The sequence below is a fragment of the Benincasa hispida genome, chromosome 1 (genome assembly GCF_009727055.1).
Source record: "Benincasa hispida cultivar B227 chromosome 1, ASM972705v1, whole genome shotgun sequence".
In the NCBI taxonomy this organism is placed as follows: domain Eukaryota; kingdom Viridiplantae; phylum Streptophyta; class Magnoliopsida; order Cucurbitales; family Cucurbitaceae; genus Benincasa; species Benincasa hispida.
The window spans coordinates 87911154-87932147 of record NC_052349.1 but is presented as its reverse complement, the minus strand read 5'-3'; the positions used below and the strand labels follow the sequence as shown (position 1 = coordinate 87932147).

Genomic DNA, 20994 nt, shown 5'->3' with positions numbered 1-20994 from the left:
TAAAAAAATAATTTATTATTCCTCTCTCCCGAATCATTTCTCTCATAGGGATCGGAAGAAATTAATAATTTGGAATTGTGAACATTAGAAAGATCTGCTGATCTTCCAAACCCAACAAAAATTTGATGCCTTGGAGCTAAATATTGGTGGGTTAGAATAATAGACCAATTTCCTTTTATTTTTTCTGGTAAATTAATTTTATTTTGTTTTGAGTTAAAATCTTTTTCACCTCATTTTTTCCTTTCCTAAACACAGATGTGTATTAGTTTCTTTATTTTAGTATTATTATTATTATTATTATTTTTGGGAAAATTACTAAATCTTTTGGTTTGTAATATATATATTTTTTAAATGAGATATTTGAAAAGAATGTAATTTATTTCAGAGTAGAAAGAATTATTCCTGTTTCCCAAAATAATAATAATAATCATGAGCATTATTTGAAACCTAATTTATTCATAAAAATTAAAAATATTAAAAGTTAATTTAATGATAATTTATTTTAAATTTCTATGGAATCTGGTGCAATCCTGTTGGTTTGTTTAGAAGTTTTATCCAAAGGTTCTTACGTCCATAAGAGAGATTTTATTGTATCATAATAAGTTAAAATTATTTATTGGGTTAAGTGGATAGAATTTAGAAAAGGCTCATTTTTAGAAAAATGGAAAAAAAAAAAAAAAAAGGAAAAGATACTCTACCGACTCCTTTCATTCATTGTCTGGAGGAATTCAAAATTTTGGTATTTTCTACGCATCTTTTCTTTCTCTTTTATTTTTAACTATTGGTTTTTTGTTATCAACGAACATACAAAATAAATTTTAAATCAAAATATAAATCTCACAAAATTTTATAAGACTGGTTTTTGTCATCAACGAGCATAAAAAATAATCTTTTTTTTTTCTCCTTTATTTTTACCTATTGGTTTAAGATTGGATTATTGTAGAATGCACAATAAATATCTAGAAGTAAATATAAACATAATGCCACAAAATTTTATATTTGAATTGTAAAAATTTATTTTTGAAGTATTTTTATCTCTCTCCTTGCCCTCAAATCTTTTTCCATAATGTCTATTTATCTTAAGAATCATATTTTTTTTATACCTTTCATATCTTTTCAATTTCTATTTTGTATTCCTATCCTTTTATATTTTTGTGTATTTTCTTTTTCCTACGATCCTCTTACCCTTTTTTTCTTTATTTTTTTTCAATTAATAAAAGATTTGAAAAGTGAAAATCAAAACCATATACAAGGAAGGTCTTATACCAACCACCATAGGAGCATGTTCAACACATAAAAGATTATAGATACATTTATTATGTGTTTCAATTTTTCTCTTTTTAACATACCCACGTTAATATACCACATTTAAAATGTTGTGTGTGTTCTTTTTAATGAGTTATTACTCAATTTAATTTTTGTATTTTATACATGTTCTATTCCTTTTGTTATTTTTTTTCTTTTTAAATGATATTATTTCTTTCATTTTTAAGCACAAATGTACTATAGACGGAGGAGATTCAACCTAAAGATTTAGTATACTCATTTTGACAATTTGGACATGTTTGGAATAACTAGAAAAAAAATATTTTTTAAAAAGAAAAATATTTTTATAAATTTCTTTTAGTAGTGTATCAACCAAATGTATCAAGTAGTGTATCACGTGGATTGAAATAAGTCTAAATTATGGATCTAACTTTTTAAACTAAGAAGTGATTTGAATTTCCTAGAAGCTATACTATAGATATAATAAAAAAATTGTTGTTACTTCCAATTTTAAATGTTCAAACATTTTAATGGATCTTTAATTTAAGGTTATTGAAATTACATTTTAAAATTTGTTAATGGGGATTGAAATTGAAACTTAATATAGAGCGTAAATGATAGATGAAACTCAAAGTGTAGGATTAAAATTGATACCATTGTTATATTAAGTTTGATCACGGCAAAAAAAATAATTTTTTATATATTTTTTAATGTAAATTATACCATGGGTTTTTTTTAAAGTAATTATTATATTATTATTATTAAATAGGAAAGATCGTTCGATGAATAGTTAAAAAATGGGTACATTGTGGGATTGCATTTCCACGTGTATAGGGATTTCCTAACAAAGAACAGTTTTGATCGTCATTAATCTGCCGCCGCCTCTTATGGAGAAGGTGGAGATCGGTGAGAGGAGAGAGATAATGGATTGGGGAAGGAGGCTTCCACGCTGTGTTGGTACAACAATCTTCTCTAAACTATTTTTCTCTAACTTTCTTATTTGTAGGTTGGTTTGTAAAATTTGGATTGTTCTAGTTTTAGATTATGCTTCATTTATTAAATTTCAATTCCTTGCAAATGTTTTCTTTCTCTCCATTTGTGATGAAGCCTTCTATTGCTCTAAAATACAATGTTTCAATCTTGATACTAGAAAACATTTCGATTTGAATTTTGATTTGGAATTGGAATGGATTAAATCTGCCTCATTATTGTTTGATGGCAACAATAGTATCCCAATAACAAAAGAATGCAATGGGTTGTTTATTATTAAAAGATAATTATGATGATATATCCATTGAGTTCATTCAAGTTCCTCAATTTGATGAATTTTATGGTAGTTGGATTTGGTTTCGACCTCCACAAAACGATACAAATTGTTTGCACTCAAGAATTTCTTTTTCAAGTTCAATCTGTCCAAACTCTAGCATTTTAACACACCTCTTTGTAGTAATCATACTAGTGCATTAAGAACCTTCAATCACAATCCTTATTATATTCTTATCATTTTCATGCATAGTTAGATAACAATTTGACATATCATGTCCAACTAAATTCAATCTCTCTCAAGCACTGAAATCAACCCATGCACATACGATCAATGGCCAGTTGATAAAAAAATTATGCCATAGATAAATCAAAATGCAGTCAATCTAATGATTATCCAAATGTCAATAAATCAATTTATGAAATCATTCAACACCTTAAAAAAAAAAAGTTTAGCTATGCATGATACACAATTCATAACATCAAGAATGGAAATAACCATGAGAATAATCTAATGAAAAGGGAAAGAGATCGGGATTAAACAATCCTTTGTCACCAACACTTTGTGGACGATCAACGAGCCTTTGATTCTTGTCTTGAAGCTCTTGATCAACTTCCAACAGCCTCTTCCTTCTCTGGATGACCCTCTCTCGCCTAACGTTAAAAATCCTATGAATACCCAACGAATTCTCACTTAGCCAAAGCATCATATTGAAGGAAAGAATGAGGCAATGTCGTGGGTTATAGGGTAGTGTCGCGACATTGTAGCATTGAGCAACGCTGGTGGGGGAAAAAGTTCATAACGTCGCGACGCTACCTCATTTGAAGCTCTCGACCTATGAATCTTTGGTGAAAGTCAAAGGACAACAAAGGGCAAATATTGCCAATTTTAATAGGAATTTCCATAGAGGTTGACCTCTGGGAAAAAGTCTAAGGTCTCTTCCTCTAAAACTAAGAATTGGAAGAGGAAGATGGATGGAAAAGGGAATAAAGTTGTCCCTGCTGTTGTTTCTGTCCAAAAGGGCAAGAAGACCGTTACAAAAAAAAATGTTTCCACTACAACAAAGACAGGCACTAGAAGAGGAACTGCCCCAAGTACTTGGCGGAAAAGAAGAAAAGCAAAGAAGATAAATATAATTCTTGTTTTTTAAAGTTGTTTATGAAGGGAATGGATTCTCGCAGCGGAAGCGAGTGATCAAATTCGTGTCTTAGAATTCGTTTTACAACCTCAATAAAACAAAGAGGACGAAAAAATGGATAAACATTTTATATCTATGCATGTTTTTCTATAGAAAACTACAGAGAGGAAAGGGAAAGGTATATATACTCTTGAAGAACTGTTCTTCTCGTTTTCTCTCCGGTGAATAATCACAAACAGTGAGATCTTCTCTGCTTCTCATGAACTTAGCAACACACTTTGTGATTTCCTATTTTAAATTTAAATTATATTAATTAATTTAATATAATTAAATCTAAACTATATATTATATCTTATATAATATATAACCTATAATTTATATTATATCACATATAATATAACCTATAATTTATATTCTCTTATATAACCTATAGTTTTAATATGAGTCAAAATTCAGATTAATTTTAACCTATAGTTTTTATACATCATATTCATATAATCAATATTTAAATATGATTTAAATATTTATTTCTCTCATTTAAACTTTATATTATAATGTATCACATACATTGTATTAATTGTATTTCATACAATTAATTCTCTTTAATTAATTTGAACAATTCAAATTAATCCAAAATTAATTGATTCTCATTAATCCTTATTAAGCTAACTAGAGGACCTTATCGACCTATAGATTAGAAGCTTCAATGATATGAGATTAATTAATTAAACTCTTTAATTAAATTAATCTTCATTCATTAATTGTCGTTCACTCCACTAAAGATCGACAGCTACACTCTTCGCACCATAGATATATTTCTGTGTCCATTGGATATAAGCAATCAACATCACGTTGACCCTTCACAAATTGCTCGTAAGTACAGCTGGGTCAGAATTGTCATTTTATCCCTATAGTTATATCTAACTTCTTAAATACCACTGATCTCTCTAATGAACAATTAGTTATAGTCCCACTATAACTAAACCCCTCTCTGGCTAGTGAGAGGGTGAGGTGCCTCATTATTCAAGACCCAGAGTCTTTAAGGGAGTAATTTATCTACTTACTCTAACAACGGGAATGAGTGAATTTGTTCTTGTATAGTTGTGTTCCCAGCTCCCTACTTGGACAAATCTCCAAAATGGTAGGCATATTAAGTCGGCGAATCTGGCCACTCTCACTCATGCAGATTAAAGAACCGTTCTCTGAGTTCATAACTCACTCAAGATTAGGGTCAAGTCACCTATGGTCATCTTGGTGAAATGTAAGTCTGTTATAAAGAGAGACTAATCATGTTATGGTTTGATCTTATACAAAATCTTTGTATAGGATACTCTCGCTCACATATCTCTACATGAATGATTAGGGTCATATCATTTGTAACACTTTACAATAATTGTAACAATTACAAAGTGGGTCATCCGTAATGTCACCAAGATGAGGTACCCAGCCTTATCCATCTACTACAAACCATTCAAGTTATTACTTAAACATGATCCACATATATGTCTCCACATACATGTTTAAGCTACACAAATAATCTTGGATCTTAGTTTATTTGTTTTTTATTAATGCAACTAAATGTCAAATAAAATAACAGCTTATTTATTAAATAAATAATCTGTTTGTACAAATAAACTACAAACTACGAAACCACGAGATTTGGGGCATCAACCCCAACAATCTCCCACCTGTCATAAAGCTAGTGAGGTGTACAAATACAAAGTATAAAACATAGTATAGTACACAAAAATAATAAACTAGGGTATACAATACATGCCTAGTAAAATCTCCCACTTGCCCTAGACTAGATGGCGCATGTCTCTGGAAGAGTTAAACAACATGCAACGGAAGTATCAAGGATCCATAAGCATTATAATTCACTTGGCAAAAACTAAAGCATGCTCTTCTTAAAAAGTGGGTTTTCAGAACATACCTTTGATGAACTCTCCAAGAAAACGTCTGTTCAGCTGATGTCTTCACTTGATATCAACATGAACCACCTCAAACCCTTCCCTACTATGCTTTTGGAGCTTTAGGCAGAGTTGTGGAACTCAAGAACAGTTTAAGGATGTGAAGAAACCAGAAAAAAAACTCACAACAACTCGACTGAAGAAGACAGCTTCTTCTTCAAAAAAAATTTCTCTCGAAATTATGTATTCTCTTTTTCTCCAACAACTCCACTCATCTTTATATATAATAGATAAACATGCAAAGAAATGGAGTGCATGGCTTGCAGCTCATGCTTGGAGAATCAAAGTAGAGAAGATAATGTATTTTGTGTGAGAGATGATGGTAATGGAGAAAACCCATTTTCTATTTTGTGCAACATGCAAACGAATTTCCATTTTCTTTTTAAAACATAAAATGACTTTAACCATTTTAATTCAAAATTTATTTTCTTAAATTAATTTCATAAATTAATTTTTGCACAATAACCATCTTTAAATATTTAAATCATATTTAAATATTTATTCTCTTGTTTCGTTTAATTTGAACGTTTCAAATCAATTTCTCAAGCTACCCTAAAGCTTATCCATTTACGAGCTAGTAGGGGGACCTTGCGGATCTACAGATCATGGGCTCCAACGATTCGAGATTAATCGGCTAAATTCATTAGTCCAATCTAACCCTCATTTGTTAACTAATGGGACACTCCACTATAGCCCATAGTTGAACTCCCCTCACTGTAGATATATTATGTCCACTTAATAACCATAATCAATCAGTCGATCCTTCACAGGTTGTTCGTAATCACAGCTAGGTCAAAAATACCGTTTTATCCTTGTGACTACATCTTGTTCCTACTGATCCTCTAATGAACAATTCTGATTCATATTCTCTATAAAGCAAATACTTTCTATATCATGAGAAGTCGAGGCCCCGATTGTTCAAGACCTGGAGTCAATACTTAAGAGAACAACATATCTGCTAACCCTTAATAGGGTAGGAGTGAATTCCATCTTGCAAGGCTATGTCCTCAGCTATTCATCCGGTCTTATCCCCAAAATGGTAAGCTTATTGAGCAGTGTTGTTGGACTACTCTCACTGTTTGCAGATCAAAGGATAATCCCAAACAAACAGGAGTTCATAGCTAGCTCAGGATTAAGATCGAGTTAACCTAGGTTATATAATAAATGAAATAGTCAGTTTTAACAGTAAACGGTCGTTATAAAGAAAAGTGACTATTTTTTTGTCCAGTTTATATGCAAACTCATTGCAAAGGATGCCCCCACTCTCATGTCTTAACATGAACGATTTGTGGATCATATCGTTTGTAGCACCTTACAACTTCTTGTAACAACTACAAAGTAGGCCGCATCCAATAGTGTTACCAGGATGAGATACCCAATTTTATCCATATACTTATTAGACCATTTAGGCTATATACTGTCAACTTGATCCTGTTTATGTCACTACATAAAGTTACAGCATTCAAACTATAGCTAAGGATGCGTTTATTGGATTTTCATAATAAGATGCAAAATCAACAAGTCATTGTTATTGATAAAATAAAATGTTTAACACGAACTGTGAGTTCTAGGACATTCCCGACAATCTCCCACTTAGACTAAAACTCCAGTGAGAACAAATATATACAATATAATATTGAGATACATAATGGGAAAAATAAATAAACTAAGGCATCTACAATACCATAGACATTCTCCCACTTGCCCTAGATTACACCACTCGGAGTCCTAGTCCAACTAGGTGGCCCTCGAAAACTTTAGCTGAGAGGGCCTTAGTGAATGGATCAACAAGGTTGTCTTCAGAGGCTATCTTTGTGACGAGCACATCTTCTTTGTATACAATCTCCCAGATGAGATGGTACTTTCGTTCAATGTATTTTCCACGCTTGTGACTTCTGGATTCCTTTGAGTTAGAAACTGCACCACTGTTGTCACAATACAGTGTGATAGGCAAGTGCATATTTGGAATGACTTCTAAATCAGCTAAGAATTTGGTAGCCATACTGCTTCCTTAGCAGCTTCGCATGCAGCCACGTATTCCACTTCCATGGTGGAGTCAGCGATACAACTTTGCTTGATGCTTCTCCAAACTATAGCTCCTTCGTTAAGAATGAAAATTGATCCTGAAGTAGATTTCTTAGAATCTACGTCAGCCTGAAAATCAGAATCAGTGTGTCCTGTAAGGATCAAATCCTTAGGTCCATACACAAGCATATAGTCCCTCGTTCTTCTAAGATACTTGAGGATATCTTTTACAGCGGTCCAATGACCGTGTCCAGGATTAGATTGGAACCTACTGACGATTCCAACTGCAAAACATATGTCGGGATGTGTACACAACATAGCGTACATCAAACTCCCAACTGTAGAAGCATATGGAATTCTGTTCATCTCCTCAACCTCTTGAGGTGTCTTAGGACATTGTTCCTTCGACAAATGAATTCTATGCCTGAAAGGTAATAAACCTTTCTTGGAATTTTGCATATTATACCTTGACAACATCTTGTCAATATAAAATGCCTGAGATAGTGCTAATGTTCTATTCTTTCGGTCTCGAAAGATTTGTATTCCTAGAACATATTGAGCATCACCCAAATCTTTCATTTAGAACTGTGATGCTAACCATCTCTTTACGTCAGCAAAAAAGCTTATCTCATTCCCAATGAGCAAGATATCATCAACATACAAAACTAAGAATTTTATAGTTTTGTTGACTATCTTCTTGTATACACAAAGTCCATTAACGTTCTGTTCAAATCCATAAGATTTGATCGCAGTGTCAAATCTTATATTCCAGGATCTGGACGTTTGTTTCAATCCATAAATGGATCGATTAAGCTTACAGACTTTCTATTCCTGTCCTATTTCGACAAACCCCTCTGGTTGAGACATAAAAATACTTTCATCAAGATAGTCATTCAAAAAAGATGTCTTGACATTCATTTGCCATATTTCATAGTCATAATATGTGGCAATGGCAAGTAGTATTCTTATTGATTTAATCATGGCAACAGGAGAAAAAATTTCTTTATAATCAACTCCTTCTTTTTGGGTAAAACCCTTTGCCACGAGCCTGGCTTTATAGGTCTGTACCTTGCCAGTTTGGTCTCGTTTTCTCTTGTAGATCCACTTACAACCTATAGGTGTAACACCTTGTGGATGATCTACAAGTTCCCAAACTGAGTTGAAGTACATAGACTCCATTTCATCGTCCATGGCTTTTATCCATTAGTTCCCTTTGTCTTCTTAAAGGTTAATGGATCCTCTAAACCATCATCTTGTATGATGTTTTGAGTTTTTGTTAAACCCATGTAGTGTTCAGGTTGTTGAATAACCCTCCCATTACGACGAGGCATCCCCAACTCTTGGGATGGACGTAACGGGACAACAACCGTTGTTGATAGACCAGCTTGATCAACAACTCTTGTTGATTTATCTGTAGTATCTTTAGACAGTTTTTGCAATATTAGTTTACTGTGAGGTAGATGATTCTTAATATGATCCTCTTCCAAGAAAGTTGAATTTGTCGATACAAACACATTATCTTCTTGGGGATCATAAAAGTATCCTCCATTTATTTCCATAGGATATCCTACAAATAGGCATACTTTCGAACATGTTTCCAATTTTTTAGGATTATGTACCAACATGTGTGCTGGACAACCCCAGATGCGGAAATGACGTAAACTTGCTTTACGTCCTTTTCACAATTGATATGGTGATTCTGCAACACTTTTGGATGGAACAACGTTCAAAATATAAACTGTAGTCTATACTGCATATCCTAAAAAGATTGAGGTAATTGAGCATAACTCATCATAGACCGAACCATGTATAACAAGGTTTGATTTCTCCTTTCTGCAACACCATTTTGTTGTGGTGTTCAAGGTGCTGTGAGTTGGGATTGAATTCTATGATCTACTAGATAGTTATGGAATTGCAAATCCATATACTCACCATCTCGATCAGATCAAAGTGTTTTAATTCTTTTACCTAACTGATTTTTAGTCTCAGCCTTAAATTCTTTAAACTTTTCAAGAGTTTCAAACTTGTGACTGATTAAGTAAATATAGCCATATCGAGAGTAATGGTCAATAAAATTGACGAAGTACTGATATCCTCCTCGAGCTTTAACATTCATTGGACCATAAAGGTCTGAATGTATAAGTTCAAGAGGTTCTTTGGCACGAAGACCTTTGTCAGAAAAAGATCTTTTCGTCATTCTTCCTTCAAGACATGATTCACATGGAGGTAGGGAACTGTTTTCTAACTGATTTAGATGACCGTTTTTTACCAATCTCTCAATCCTGTTGAGATTAATGTGACCAAGCCTGAGGTGCCAAAGATAGGCATTAGAAGAAATTTTTCGCTTTTTATTATGAGTTTCAGCTGGTTTAAACATCTTTATATTTAAAATAGCTTTTGCTTCCATTGGTTGTAATATGTATAAGTTATTTGCAAGTCTAGCAGAACAAATATGAACACCTCTTAAATAAACAAACACTTCATTATATTCAAAAGATACTCTGTACATATTTTCTAAAAGACAAGAAATGGAGATCAGATTCCTTTTCATCTTAGGTACAAAGAACACATTCTTGAGTAAGATAAAATAATCTCCAAAAAACAACTTCACATCTCCCACTGCTTCAGCTGCTGCAAACAAGAAGGCCATGGAATTTAAAACTGAGGAGGGAGATTGGGTCTTAGACTCAGGATGTACCTATCACATGACTTCCAAAAGGGGTTGGTTTGTTGATTACAAATCAGATGAAGGAGACTCAGTTTATATGGAGAATAACAATCAATGTAAAATCATTGGAAGAGGCTCAGTGTTACTAAAGCTTTTAGACAATAAGGAAGTCCTTTTGAGAGATGTTAGGCATGTTCCAAAACTCAAGAGAAATCTCATCTCCTTGGGTATGCGTGATAATCGGGGTTGTACATTTACTGGTGAAAGAAGTGCCTTAAAGATTGAAAAACAGAGAAGCACAATCCTTGTTGGGAAGAAAATTAATAGCCCATATGTTGTGAAAAAGGTTAATCAACCTAAGTATGTACTACTGTCAGAAACAGAGAAGGATAGTGAGCTTGAGTTGTGGCATCGAAGACTTTAACATATTAGTGAAAGAGGTTTGAATGAACTTATGAAGTAAGGCTTGATTCAATCTAGAGGCACTAAAAGACTCAGCTTTTGTGAACATTGTGTGTTTGGGAATTCAAGAGAATGAAGTTCACAAAGGTGTTCACACTACCAAGGCCATTCTTGACTATATCCATAGAAGTCTATGGGGCCTTGCAACAACTCCTTCATGAGGAGATTCTAGATATTTTCTATCCTTTATATATGATTACTCTAGAAAAGTGTGGACATACTTGCTTAAATTTAAAGATCAGACTTTTGAATGCTTTAAAATTTGGAAGACCAAGGTTGAAACTCAAACTAAAAGAAGAAATAATTTTTTTTAGAACTAATAATGGCCTAGAATTTCTAGGGAATAATTTTAACTCTCTTTTTATTGATGTGGAAGAATTAGACATAGGACAGTAGCCTATACCCCTTAACGAAATGGAGTTGCAAAGAGAATGAATAGAACACTGATGAAAAGGGTCAGATGTATGTTGTCGAAGCTATAATTTCAGAAGAACTTTGGGTAGAAGCTCTTGCTACAGCAACTTTTACAATCAATAGAAGCCCTAATGTTTCCATTGATATGAAAACTCCTGAAGAGAAGTGGAGAGAAACACCCCTAATCTACCAAACCTAAAGCCTTTTGGATGCACTGCCTATGTCCATACTAAGCAAAGTAAGGTGGAACCTAGAGCCTTGAAATGTATGTTCATAAGGTATCCTGAAGGAGTAAAAGACTTCAAGTTTTGGGATTTCAGCTCTAATAGAAGCCTAATCAGCAGAGATGTGACTTTCAAAGAGGATGAGTCTTATATAGACTTTGAAATAATGAAGCAACCAACTCAAGGAAATTAGTTTAAACCATATGCCAGCTCATATATTAAAGTCACACTAGACTTGAGAACACAATGAATGCTCTTAATACCTCTGAAGTAAGACCAGTGACACAACCTGAAAAACCTAGATGATTATCTTCTTTCAAGAGACAAAGAAAGAAAAACTACTAGACCTCCATCTATATTTACAAGAGCTTATTGCATTTCTAACTACTTTATAGATGATGACAATGAAGAACCTAACAACTTTGAAGAAGCCTTAAACAGTGAAGAGAAGGGTGAATAACTTGCAGTTATGAAGAGTGAAATAGATTCACTTTACAAAAATGAGACATGGAAGCTGACTGATAAACCACTTAACAAAGACATCATTCCTTGTAAGTGGGTTTATAAGAAGAAATTCTTAAGGGAGAACAATCAAGAAGTGAAGTATAAAGTCGAGTTAGTTGCCAAGAGATTTAAACAGAAAGAGGGTGTTGATTATATAGAGATTTTCTCTCCAATGGTTACGAAAATTTCGATCAGAGTTCTCCCAACTATTGTGGCTTATGAAGACCTTGAACTAGAGTAGACGGATGTCACTACAACTTTTCTACATGGAAGCCTGGAAGAGGAACTCTATATGGAGCAGCCTAAGGGCTTTGAAGTCTAAGGGAAAACAAAACTTGTTTGTAAGTAGAAAAGGTCCTTATAGAAGCTTAAACAATCACCTAGATGTTGGTATAAGAGGTTTGATATCTTTATCAGCAAAATAAACTTTGTGAGAAGCTTATATGATCCCTATGTCTATCAGAAAAAGCTTTTCGATGGCAGCCTAATCTACTTATTACTATAAGTAGGTGATATGTTGTTGGCAGAGAGAGATATAATCAAGTTGAATGCGATCAAAGATCAATTAAAGATTGAATTTAAGATGAATGACCTAAGGTCAGCTAAAAGAATCCTAGGAATGGAGATCACATGACAAAAAAGTAGGAGGGACTTGTTCTTATCACAAAGGCAATATACTCAAAAGGTGCTAGATAGATTTACCATGTTTAGTGCTAAATAAATTACTACTCTTATGGGCCAACAATTCAAGTTATCTACCAAGGACTCCCTTAAAGATCCAATTGAAAAGAAAGTTATGTCTAATGTTACTTATTCCAATGTCACAAAGAACTTAATGTATTTAATGGTATGCACTAGACCAGACCTAGCTTATAGCTTAAGTTTGGTAAGTAGGTATATGGGTAATTCTGGTAAAAATCATTGGGAAGCCACCAAATAGGTATTTTGATACCTAATGGGCATAGTGAATAGAGATCTTCTTTTTACAGTTCCTGATGAAACAAAACTACCTATAAAAGGGAATGTTGGTGCAGATTTTGCAGGGGATAGTGATAAGATGGGGTCCTTAACTGGTTACTACTTTATGTTAGGAGGAAACCTCATAAACTAAAAGTCTAACCTACAATTAGTAGTTACTCTATCAACTAATGAAGCTGAATTTATAATAGTCTCAGAGGTTATTAAGGAAGTAATTTGGTTATAAGGTCTGATCAGTGAACTAAATATCATGGTAGAACAAAGCATATTGATGTAAAATTATTTTTTGTCAGATATATCATAGAAAAGGGGACAGTCAACATTCAAAAGGTCAAAACAGAGGAAAATGCAATAGATTTTTTACTAAAGCCCTACTAAGACCTGATGTTGAAGGTCTTCAAGAGTTTTCGCTTCAAGAGGGAGATTTGTTGAAGCTCCAATTCCCAGGTCCTGTCAAGAACAAATTAAATAGAAATTTAGTTGATAGTTGTTAAATGTTGCAAACGTTGAATAAATTTATAGTGAAAAAGATTTGAGAGGGAGTTATGAAAGGATGTATCTCAATTTTGATAGATGTAATCTTGAAGTCTTTGAATAAAACTTGAATATCGTTTTGAAGAGTGAATGTAGGTGGAAAATACCGAACCAATATACCTCTCTGTGTTCACCTTTATTCTCTCTTTTCTTTTCTCAACTTACATGCTTGTTTTCTTCACCTGAGATTTGAAAGATCTAAAACCAAAACAGGCTAACCCACATATGAGAAAAGAAGAATCGATAGAGAGGAAAAAGTAAATATCATTTCTTTTCAATTTAGTTATTTTGACAAAATGAAGAATGAAATGGTAGAAGGGTTTTCCACTCACCACATGGTTCTTTGATGAGCAATGTGATTGAAGGAGATCCACACGCGGCAGCTACCCCTTTAGTTCTCGTTTGGATCAACTCGGTAGACATTGGTTTTTGGGCCTCAATATTGTTTTCTTTTGGGCCTGGGTATCAATTTCAAACTCACAAACCTTGGTCCTCTCAAATACTTCCTAGGACTCGAGCTTGCACGTTCATCTAAAGGTATTTCTATATCTCAACGCCACTATACATTAAAAATTTTGGAAGATGCTAGTCTTTTAGCTGCTAAAGCAGTTAGTGTACCCATGGACCTTTATGTCAAGTTAAAGAATTCAGATGTTGATGTATTAACAGATCCTTCTTACATAAGATTAATTGGCAGGTTCTAAGATTAATTGGCAGGTTCTTTACTTAACCATTTCCAGACCGAATATAGTTTTTGGTGTGAATAAGCTTAGTCAATTTGTTGCTAAGCCTTACAAGTCACATTTAACTGCAACTCACTATTTGTTAAGGTACTTGAAGTCATCTCCTAGTCAAGGAATTGTTATTTCCCCTGTGAAAAAATTTCAATTACAAACTTTTGTCGATTCTGATTGGTCGTTATGTCTTGAAACCCGAAGTCTTCCTTTGGATTTTATATATGTTTAGGTGATGCTCTTATTCTATGGAAGTCTAAAAAGCAAAATGTCCTTTCTCATTCTTCAGCCGAAGAAGAGTACATGGCTCTTGCTTCTACAGCTTGTGAGATTGTGTTGTTAAATTCTCTGCTTCAAGTTCTATCCATTCTTGTTGTTCAACCTTCACTTCTTTTTTGTGACAATCAAGATGCAATTCACCTTGCTACAAATCCTATTTTTTATGAGGACTAAACACATCAACCTCATTGATGTCTTTACTTATGCTTATTTCTCCATTTTGTTCAAGTTGGGTCTTATTAATTTGTTTAGTGAGGGAATGTTAGAGATGACAGTAATATGTTATTAATTGGTTAAAAGTCTAATTTTGTTATTTCTTTTTATCAGCATTCTACATTATTATGTATAGAGGGAAATTAATGAAATGAAGTCATTTTTTCTCTCCCAATCACAAATCTAACATACGGAAATTGAAATTTGTTTAATTTTTTATTAAAAAAACATTATTCAAATTATTTATAAAAAAATACAAACAACATTTATTGAGAAATTCAATTTAAGAAAAATACAACATTCCATCATATTAACAATGCTAGAATGAAGATTTGAGCCTATGATCTGATTAAGAGCCACATGATTTAAAAAATATATTTTTGGTCTTTAATTTCTATTTGGTCGTTTTAGGATGACTGAAAAAAATAAACATACCATTTCTGACTTGTTTTGCCTTAGCATTATTATAAGTGTGTGTATCTGGAAAATTTACACTCCTACCCTCCTCACAAGACAACAGGAAATGAAACCCAAAAGTAAAATACATATACCACAGCTTCTCTACATGTAATTACGAACAAAAGGATCACAATTCATTTCTTCTTCTTGTCTTCCTTTTCCCTCTCCAGAATTACAGGAGCAGCTGGAATGCTGAACCACCATTCCCTTACTCTTCTTGTCCATCTTTCTGTGCTTGGTTTTCTTGGTGGTGAGTACCTTGTAAATCCCTCCAAAAACACCACTAAAAGTATGTATTTTGTGGGCAAGAAGGCCAGAGTTAAGGCCATCACTAGAAGAAAAACTGCAAACTTCATTGTGGCCTGAGAATCATATCATCAAAACCACTATGGATTCAATTATGCCATTTAAAAATTGCTATAAGAAGAGACACCAAGGAAACAGATTCAAACCTGAGGGAAAATGGCCAGCAGCAAAGCACGTAGTTTGAGGAGAAAGATGTTCCCGTCTTGGATGAACTGTTCCGCTTGAGAAATCGCATTCTGAACAGCCAAAAGCTGCTCCATTGCATTCATTGCTGGAGGGGCTACGACCTTAACTTCGTCGACGGAGGTATTTTGGTTGAAGAGCCGCGTAAGCATCATGAAGACTGCCATGAATGCAAGTAGTAGAGCAATGGCGTAGGGCAGCCAATCCCTGTGAAAAAAATGTCCAAGTTGATTATCAACATTTTCCATTTCCAACTTAACTTGAAGCTCAATAATAAAGAAGAGCATGCAAAGATGCCAGTTGAAATTGCTGTATTGTAAATCAAATTCTAAGTCAGAATAATGCCAAATCAAGACGCTTAAAACCTGAGTTCTATATCTCGACGTTTACCTGTAGATAATGTAACTGGAGACCAAAGAGAATGCCAAAGACTTAATAGGATCTTCCCATAGTGCCAAAGAAAGAAGGAACTTCCCAAGTTCACTCACTGGCAACATTAATTCCTGCAATACAACACAATAAAATAGATAATAGAGGCTAAGATTTAAAATTTTGATATGATTCTGAATCATCATTCACAATAGAGAAGAAAAAGGATAGTCTAGTTGCCTTGGAAGCCAAAAATATTGTACTCTTAAGTAGCTACATAAGAAGTCCACTATTAATAGGCATTAAGCAAGATCAATACCTTCATCACTGCCAAATTGGTATCAATCCCATCTACTTTTGCTCCATCAACTGTCTCTTGAGCCATCACCACTTTTTCATAGTTGTTTCTTGATTCCTTGACAGCCCTTTCCAGAGGAGTCATTTTTCCAACAGCAATCTCACCCACAAGAAGCTCATTTTCGTTGGAATCACTTAAAGCTGTTCCCATTCCAAATCCCAAGTGAGATACTAGGTCAAGTGCTGAGATTGAATACATTCCCTTTGCAAGACTGGATCTGTTTGTCCGGTCACTCTCCTTCATGTCCGACATATTTGCAAGGGTTTCCAATATTAAGTCCCCACCTGGGAGCTGATCACAAAGATTAAACATGAGAAGCGACTCGCACCCAAGAGATGGTGTAGAATATATATCTTGAATGGCTTGTAAACGTAGAATTCCAAGGACAGCTTTTGAGAGAGCTTCACTCCTTTGAATTCCCTTTATCTGGAATTTGTTGATAAATCTATGAACGTATAAAACCTCACGGATGATTGCCAGCCAAAAATCTCGACGAGTATGGCCTTTAAGTTCAGGAAACTCGATCACAACTGGTTCTGATCTACAAAGGTGTAAGAATTTACCCAATAGAGATAAGGGTGAAAATCAAACTTCACAGCTCTTAATATTCTTATTGGTCAAATACAAGATGTTTGCATCATTAACCCAATCACACACAACCCTGCCAAAAATAAAGGAATGATCTACTTACAAGGACGTGGATTTATACAGAACTGCCTTATCAAAGAGCCGGGTGCCCCATGGTCCAGTCAATTCAGGTTTGACAACCTGTTTCAGATCATCAGATAAGTCATATCTCTTTGCCTTGTCAAATGACACCACACGAAGAGCTTCAAAGTAAAGTGCATGATCTGTCAGAACCAACCTACCTGCACATACGAGAAAATAAAGGTGAAAACAGAGATGGTAGTAAGAACAGCAAAATACTCTCTCTTATATATACTGTCTACTGACTTTACTCCTACCAATCTTTATCTTTCCATTAGATGAAATATTTTCCCTTGATAGCTATGATAAGCCATGGGTAGTAAACTTGCACACCAATGATAGGAACAAAGTTAATGAAATCATTCCATGACTCACCTGGCCAAGTAGAAATTCCTACATGTTCAAGAACTGGTTGTGTGGTGACTGTTCCATCCATTTCTAAAATCTTTTCTTCTCTTAATGATCTTTCAGACTGAAGAAGGTTTGACTCTGATAGATTTTTCATTTTTCTTATCGCTCTATCAAAATGAACATGTAATATTAGACTGAAAGTACTAACAAAATAGAAATTTTGATGCATAGAAAAAAATTGAAGGTGCGTACTTTTCTAGCCCGCTCAGGTACTTGTCATAAACAGAAAACTGAAGTCTAGCACAGGCTGATGAAGTAAGCACCACAAAAAGATTTTCACTGACGATCACATTGGAAATTATGGGAACAGCTGGAGCAATTCGAGAGAAAGCCTCCACCCCAACCGACGCATCTTCATCAATCTGTAATAAAGGTAAATATTGAAAACACTAATATTAACCATCTTCAATCATTTTATAGACGGAGTGGAAGCAATACATTGTGGTCAATCTTTCTTTTTTTTTTTTTTTTCTCTCTTTTTGATAGGAATGAGACCTGATGGTAAAGACATAATGGAAAAATATTTTTTCATTGTGGTCAATAAAATAAACATGCAGAAATGAGACAATATACGTGTTCATTAAAGAAGTTATCCAGTCTGAGTACCATATACTCTAAGTAGAACCAGCAAAATTAATATGAGTTATAATGGTAAAGTGACCTGCATACCGGTGGGTCATCTCATAAAAAAGGAAAGTCGGTAGAAATAAAGATAAACCTCTGAGAGGTTTAAACATCACACAGGAAATTTAAAATTTTGGCAGGTCTAAACAATCCAAATGAATTACTAAATGGGATCAAAAGAAGCATATAAATGATTTAGTTACCTTCATTTTCTAATTTAAACTATCTATATTTGAGGGATCAAGACACTTGAAAAATCTATAAAACCAAAAACTTACATTAAGTAAAGGCTGGCTAGAACTTGCTGGAGCTTCCCAAGCTATCATCACATCAAATGTCAAGCGTCGAAACTTTTTATCAGCCAAATATCCCGTATTTTGTGTACATAGTGCAAGTGCCCTGAAACAGCAATACTCCAGAAAGTTTCTTGCATAATTTGAGGGAATCTTTATTGAATCAATGGCCTCCATATTAAAACTTCGTTGAAGTTCGCTGGCAGAAACACCAAGGATTCTGCATATTTGACATTGTAATGGATTGAACATCAATTCATTCAAATCCTTGAAAAGTAATTTACTAGCCTAATATAAATAACCTCTAAGTAACGGTGGTAAAGAAACATCAAGAACCACCAACTATTGAGGGGAAAAAATCTGATGTTTTCCTAACAGAACAGAACAGGCTATGAAAAACTTACTTTGTACATCTCCGAACAACCACATTGGCAAATGGAGAGAGCTCACTTATCCAATTTCTCTGAGCAGATGGAGACCTTTCAATTTCTTCAAGTTCTTCATCAAAAAAGCTTCGCTTCCCTAACAACCATTTGAATGAACTATCTCTAACAAGCCCCTCGATCGTACTTCTGGTTTTGCTGAGTACAGCCATCTTAATCAAAATCTTGCAATATTATCGAGCTGAAAGATATCCATCCCCAATTAAGCAACATTCCAATCTCACAACTCCCCAACAGAAATCTAACAAGCGGCCAACACCAGATGAATTCACCTAACAATGTCACTTAAACAATCAGAAGACTCGAATCTCATACAGAACTAGTAACTTTGTTCTGTATTTCAGCAAATTACCCCCAATTCAATAACCCAAACAACTGCTCTGTTCGTATCAAAAAAGAAACAAATCAAACAGAGTAATTTCACTGTTTGTGCAACTTTACCTGAACACTGTAGCGCTACTCTTCAATCGATTAAGCACCCAAACAGCAAATCAAACGAGCAGAGTATCAAATTTAGTCAGCTTGACAACAGCCCACCACGATAAACTCCGTCGAAAACCCAAAACCCAAATTGTATTTAACAGTGAAAGCCATACCAAACAAATTGCATCTACAAGGATCAGAACTACGGAACCCTATTGCTCAAACGCTACCAAGCGGTAACTTTCGTAATCCCCTATGCTACAAAACCTCACATCACGAGCCCCACAGCATTTATCTACAAACCCACAGCGCCGATTCGCCGGATTTTGAAGAATGACGCGTGGTGACAGAGCAGCAAAGAGAGTCGGTTCGATCAGTCTCTGGAATCGCAAGGAACGTCAAATATTCTGTGATGGGTCAGGATCTTGATTCTTGCTGAAAATCGAGAAAAAAAAAAAAGGAAAAAATGAAAGAAGAAATTAAAGAATTAAAATTTTCAATCAAATGGGTGTGATTGTAGAGGGAGAAAGACGAGCGTTCGTCATATACGATGGCATTTCAGTTTGATGCTTGTCGCCAACACTTCGAAGAGTGTCCTTCATCAATGGGTAAATGATTGTTCATATGTGGGCAGGTACAATTTGGTTGTTGAACGAGCTGATTACGAGTTTGATCCACCGTTCGATGGAATTACTTTTGTAAAAGATCTTTTCGTTTTTCTTATTTTAGTTCCCATCCTCTTTATGTTTTAAAAATTTTCAGATATACCCTTCTTAATGTTAATTTCTTTATATATATAATTGGTTTAGGATATATAAGATAAAATTATGGAAATCATCTTCAAATGCTTGACCAAGGTTTAAATAGGCTATGAAGATTTCATGAAAAACAAGTTTGGGAGTATTTGGGGTAAGGAGTTGGTTATTATAATCCTAATTTATTATAGTTGGATTACAATAGTTTGTGTTTGAGGTATAGATTATTTTAGTTTGAGTATAATAGTATGTGTTTGAAGTATAAACTATTTTAATTTGAGAAGGAAATAGTAAATGTTTGTAGCAAAATTTTTTTTTTTAAGAATGATGAAGGTAAAATATTAAAAATTGTAGCAAATAGTAAAAATGGTAGCAAATGAGAGTTTTGAAATAGTGTTACTCTAGCTAATTGAGGACTACAAAATAATATTTACTGTAGCAAAATATGGTTATTAATATTATAGTTTTAAGATAATTTTTGTCCCAAACACTCATTAAGATTTTTTATTTTTTAATCATACTTCACTTTGGTTTTAAACATTGAAATTCTTCTAACTTAAGTATCGGAGCACATAGCTTTTGCCCCAAACACCCCCTAAATTTTTTCTGATCATAGTTCACTTTGGTTTTAAACTTTGAATTTCTTCTAACTTAAGTATTGGAGCACATAGTCTTTGTCCCAAATATCCTCTAAGTTTTTTCTCATCATAGTTCACTTAGGTTTTAAACTTTGTACTTCTTCTAACTTAAGTATCGAAGCACGTGTGGCAACTGTCACACCTGTGTGAAAATAATTCATTTTATTTTGTAGGATAATCTTCTTCCTCGTTCAAATAAAATTACTGTTGTTGCCAAAGATCAAAGGTCAAGTCTTGATAAAATTTTGACACCAGCAAAAGGTTTTGGACAAACCTATTCAGTATGATCAAACTAACTCTACGAGTTTGACAAATTTATACAATGAATTATTCTATTTAAAAGAAAAACGT

General features: G+C 33.9%; 1 protein-coding gene across 1 annotated transcript; it reads right to left on the bottom strand.

The window, feature by feature from the left end:
- Positions 1–15086: 15086 nt before the first annotated feature.
- LOC120086478 lies at positions 15087–19870 on the bottom strand. The gene is made up of 10 exons (XM_039043153.1): positions 19269–19870; positions 18789–19099; positions 18370–18604; positions 17660–17829; positions 17432–17574; positions 17040–17217; positions 16310–16889; positions 16012–16124; positions 15585–15828; positions 15087–15494 (listed from the first exon to the last, which is right to left on the bottom strand). The coding sequence occupies exons 2-10, from the start codon at positions 18977–18979 to the stop codon at positions 15267–15269; spliced, it is 2082 nt and encodes a 693-aa protein (XP_038899081.1). The 5' UTR covers positions 18980–19099; positions 19269–19870; the 3' UTR covers positions 15087–15266.
- Between the last annotated feature and the right edge of the window lie 1124 nt (positions 19871–20994).

What these genes read in the sequence shown, in the direction of transcription:
- LOC120086478 (XM_039043153.1), bottom strand. Translation starts at nt 18,979, where the DNA reads ATGGCTGTACTCAGCAAAACCAGAAGTACGATCGAGGGGCTTGTTAGA. An exon ending in GTTGTTCGGAGATGTACAAA is followed by an intron (nt 18,605 to 18,788) that starts GTAAGTTTTTCA and finishes TCAAATATGCAG; the next exon opens with AATCCTTGGTGTTTCTGCCA. An exon ending in CCAATTTGGCAGTGATGAAG is followed by an intron (nt 16,125 to 16,309) that starts GTATTGATCTTG and finishes GTTGTATTGCAG; the next exon opens with GAATTAATGTTGCCAGTGAG.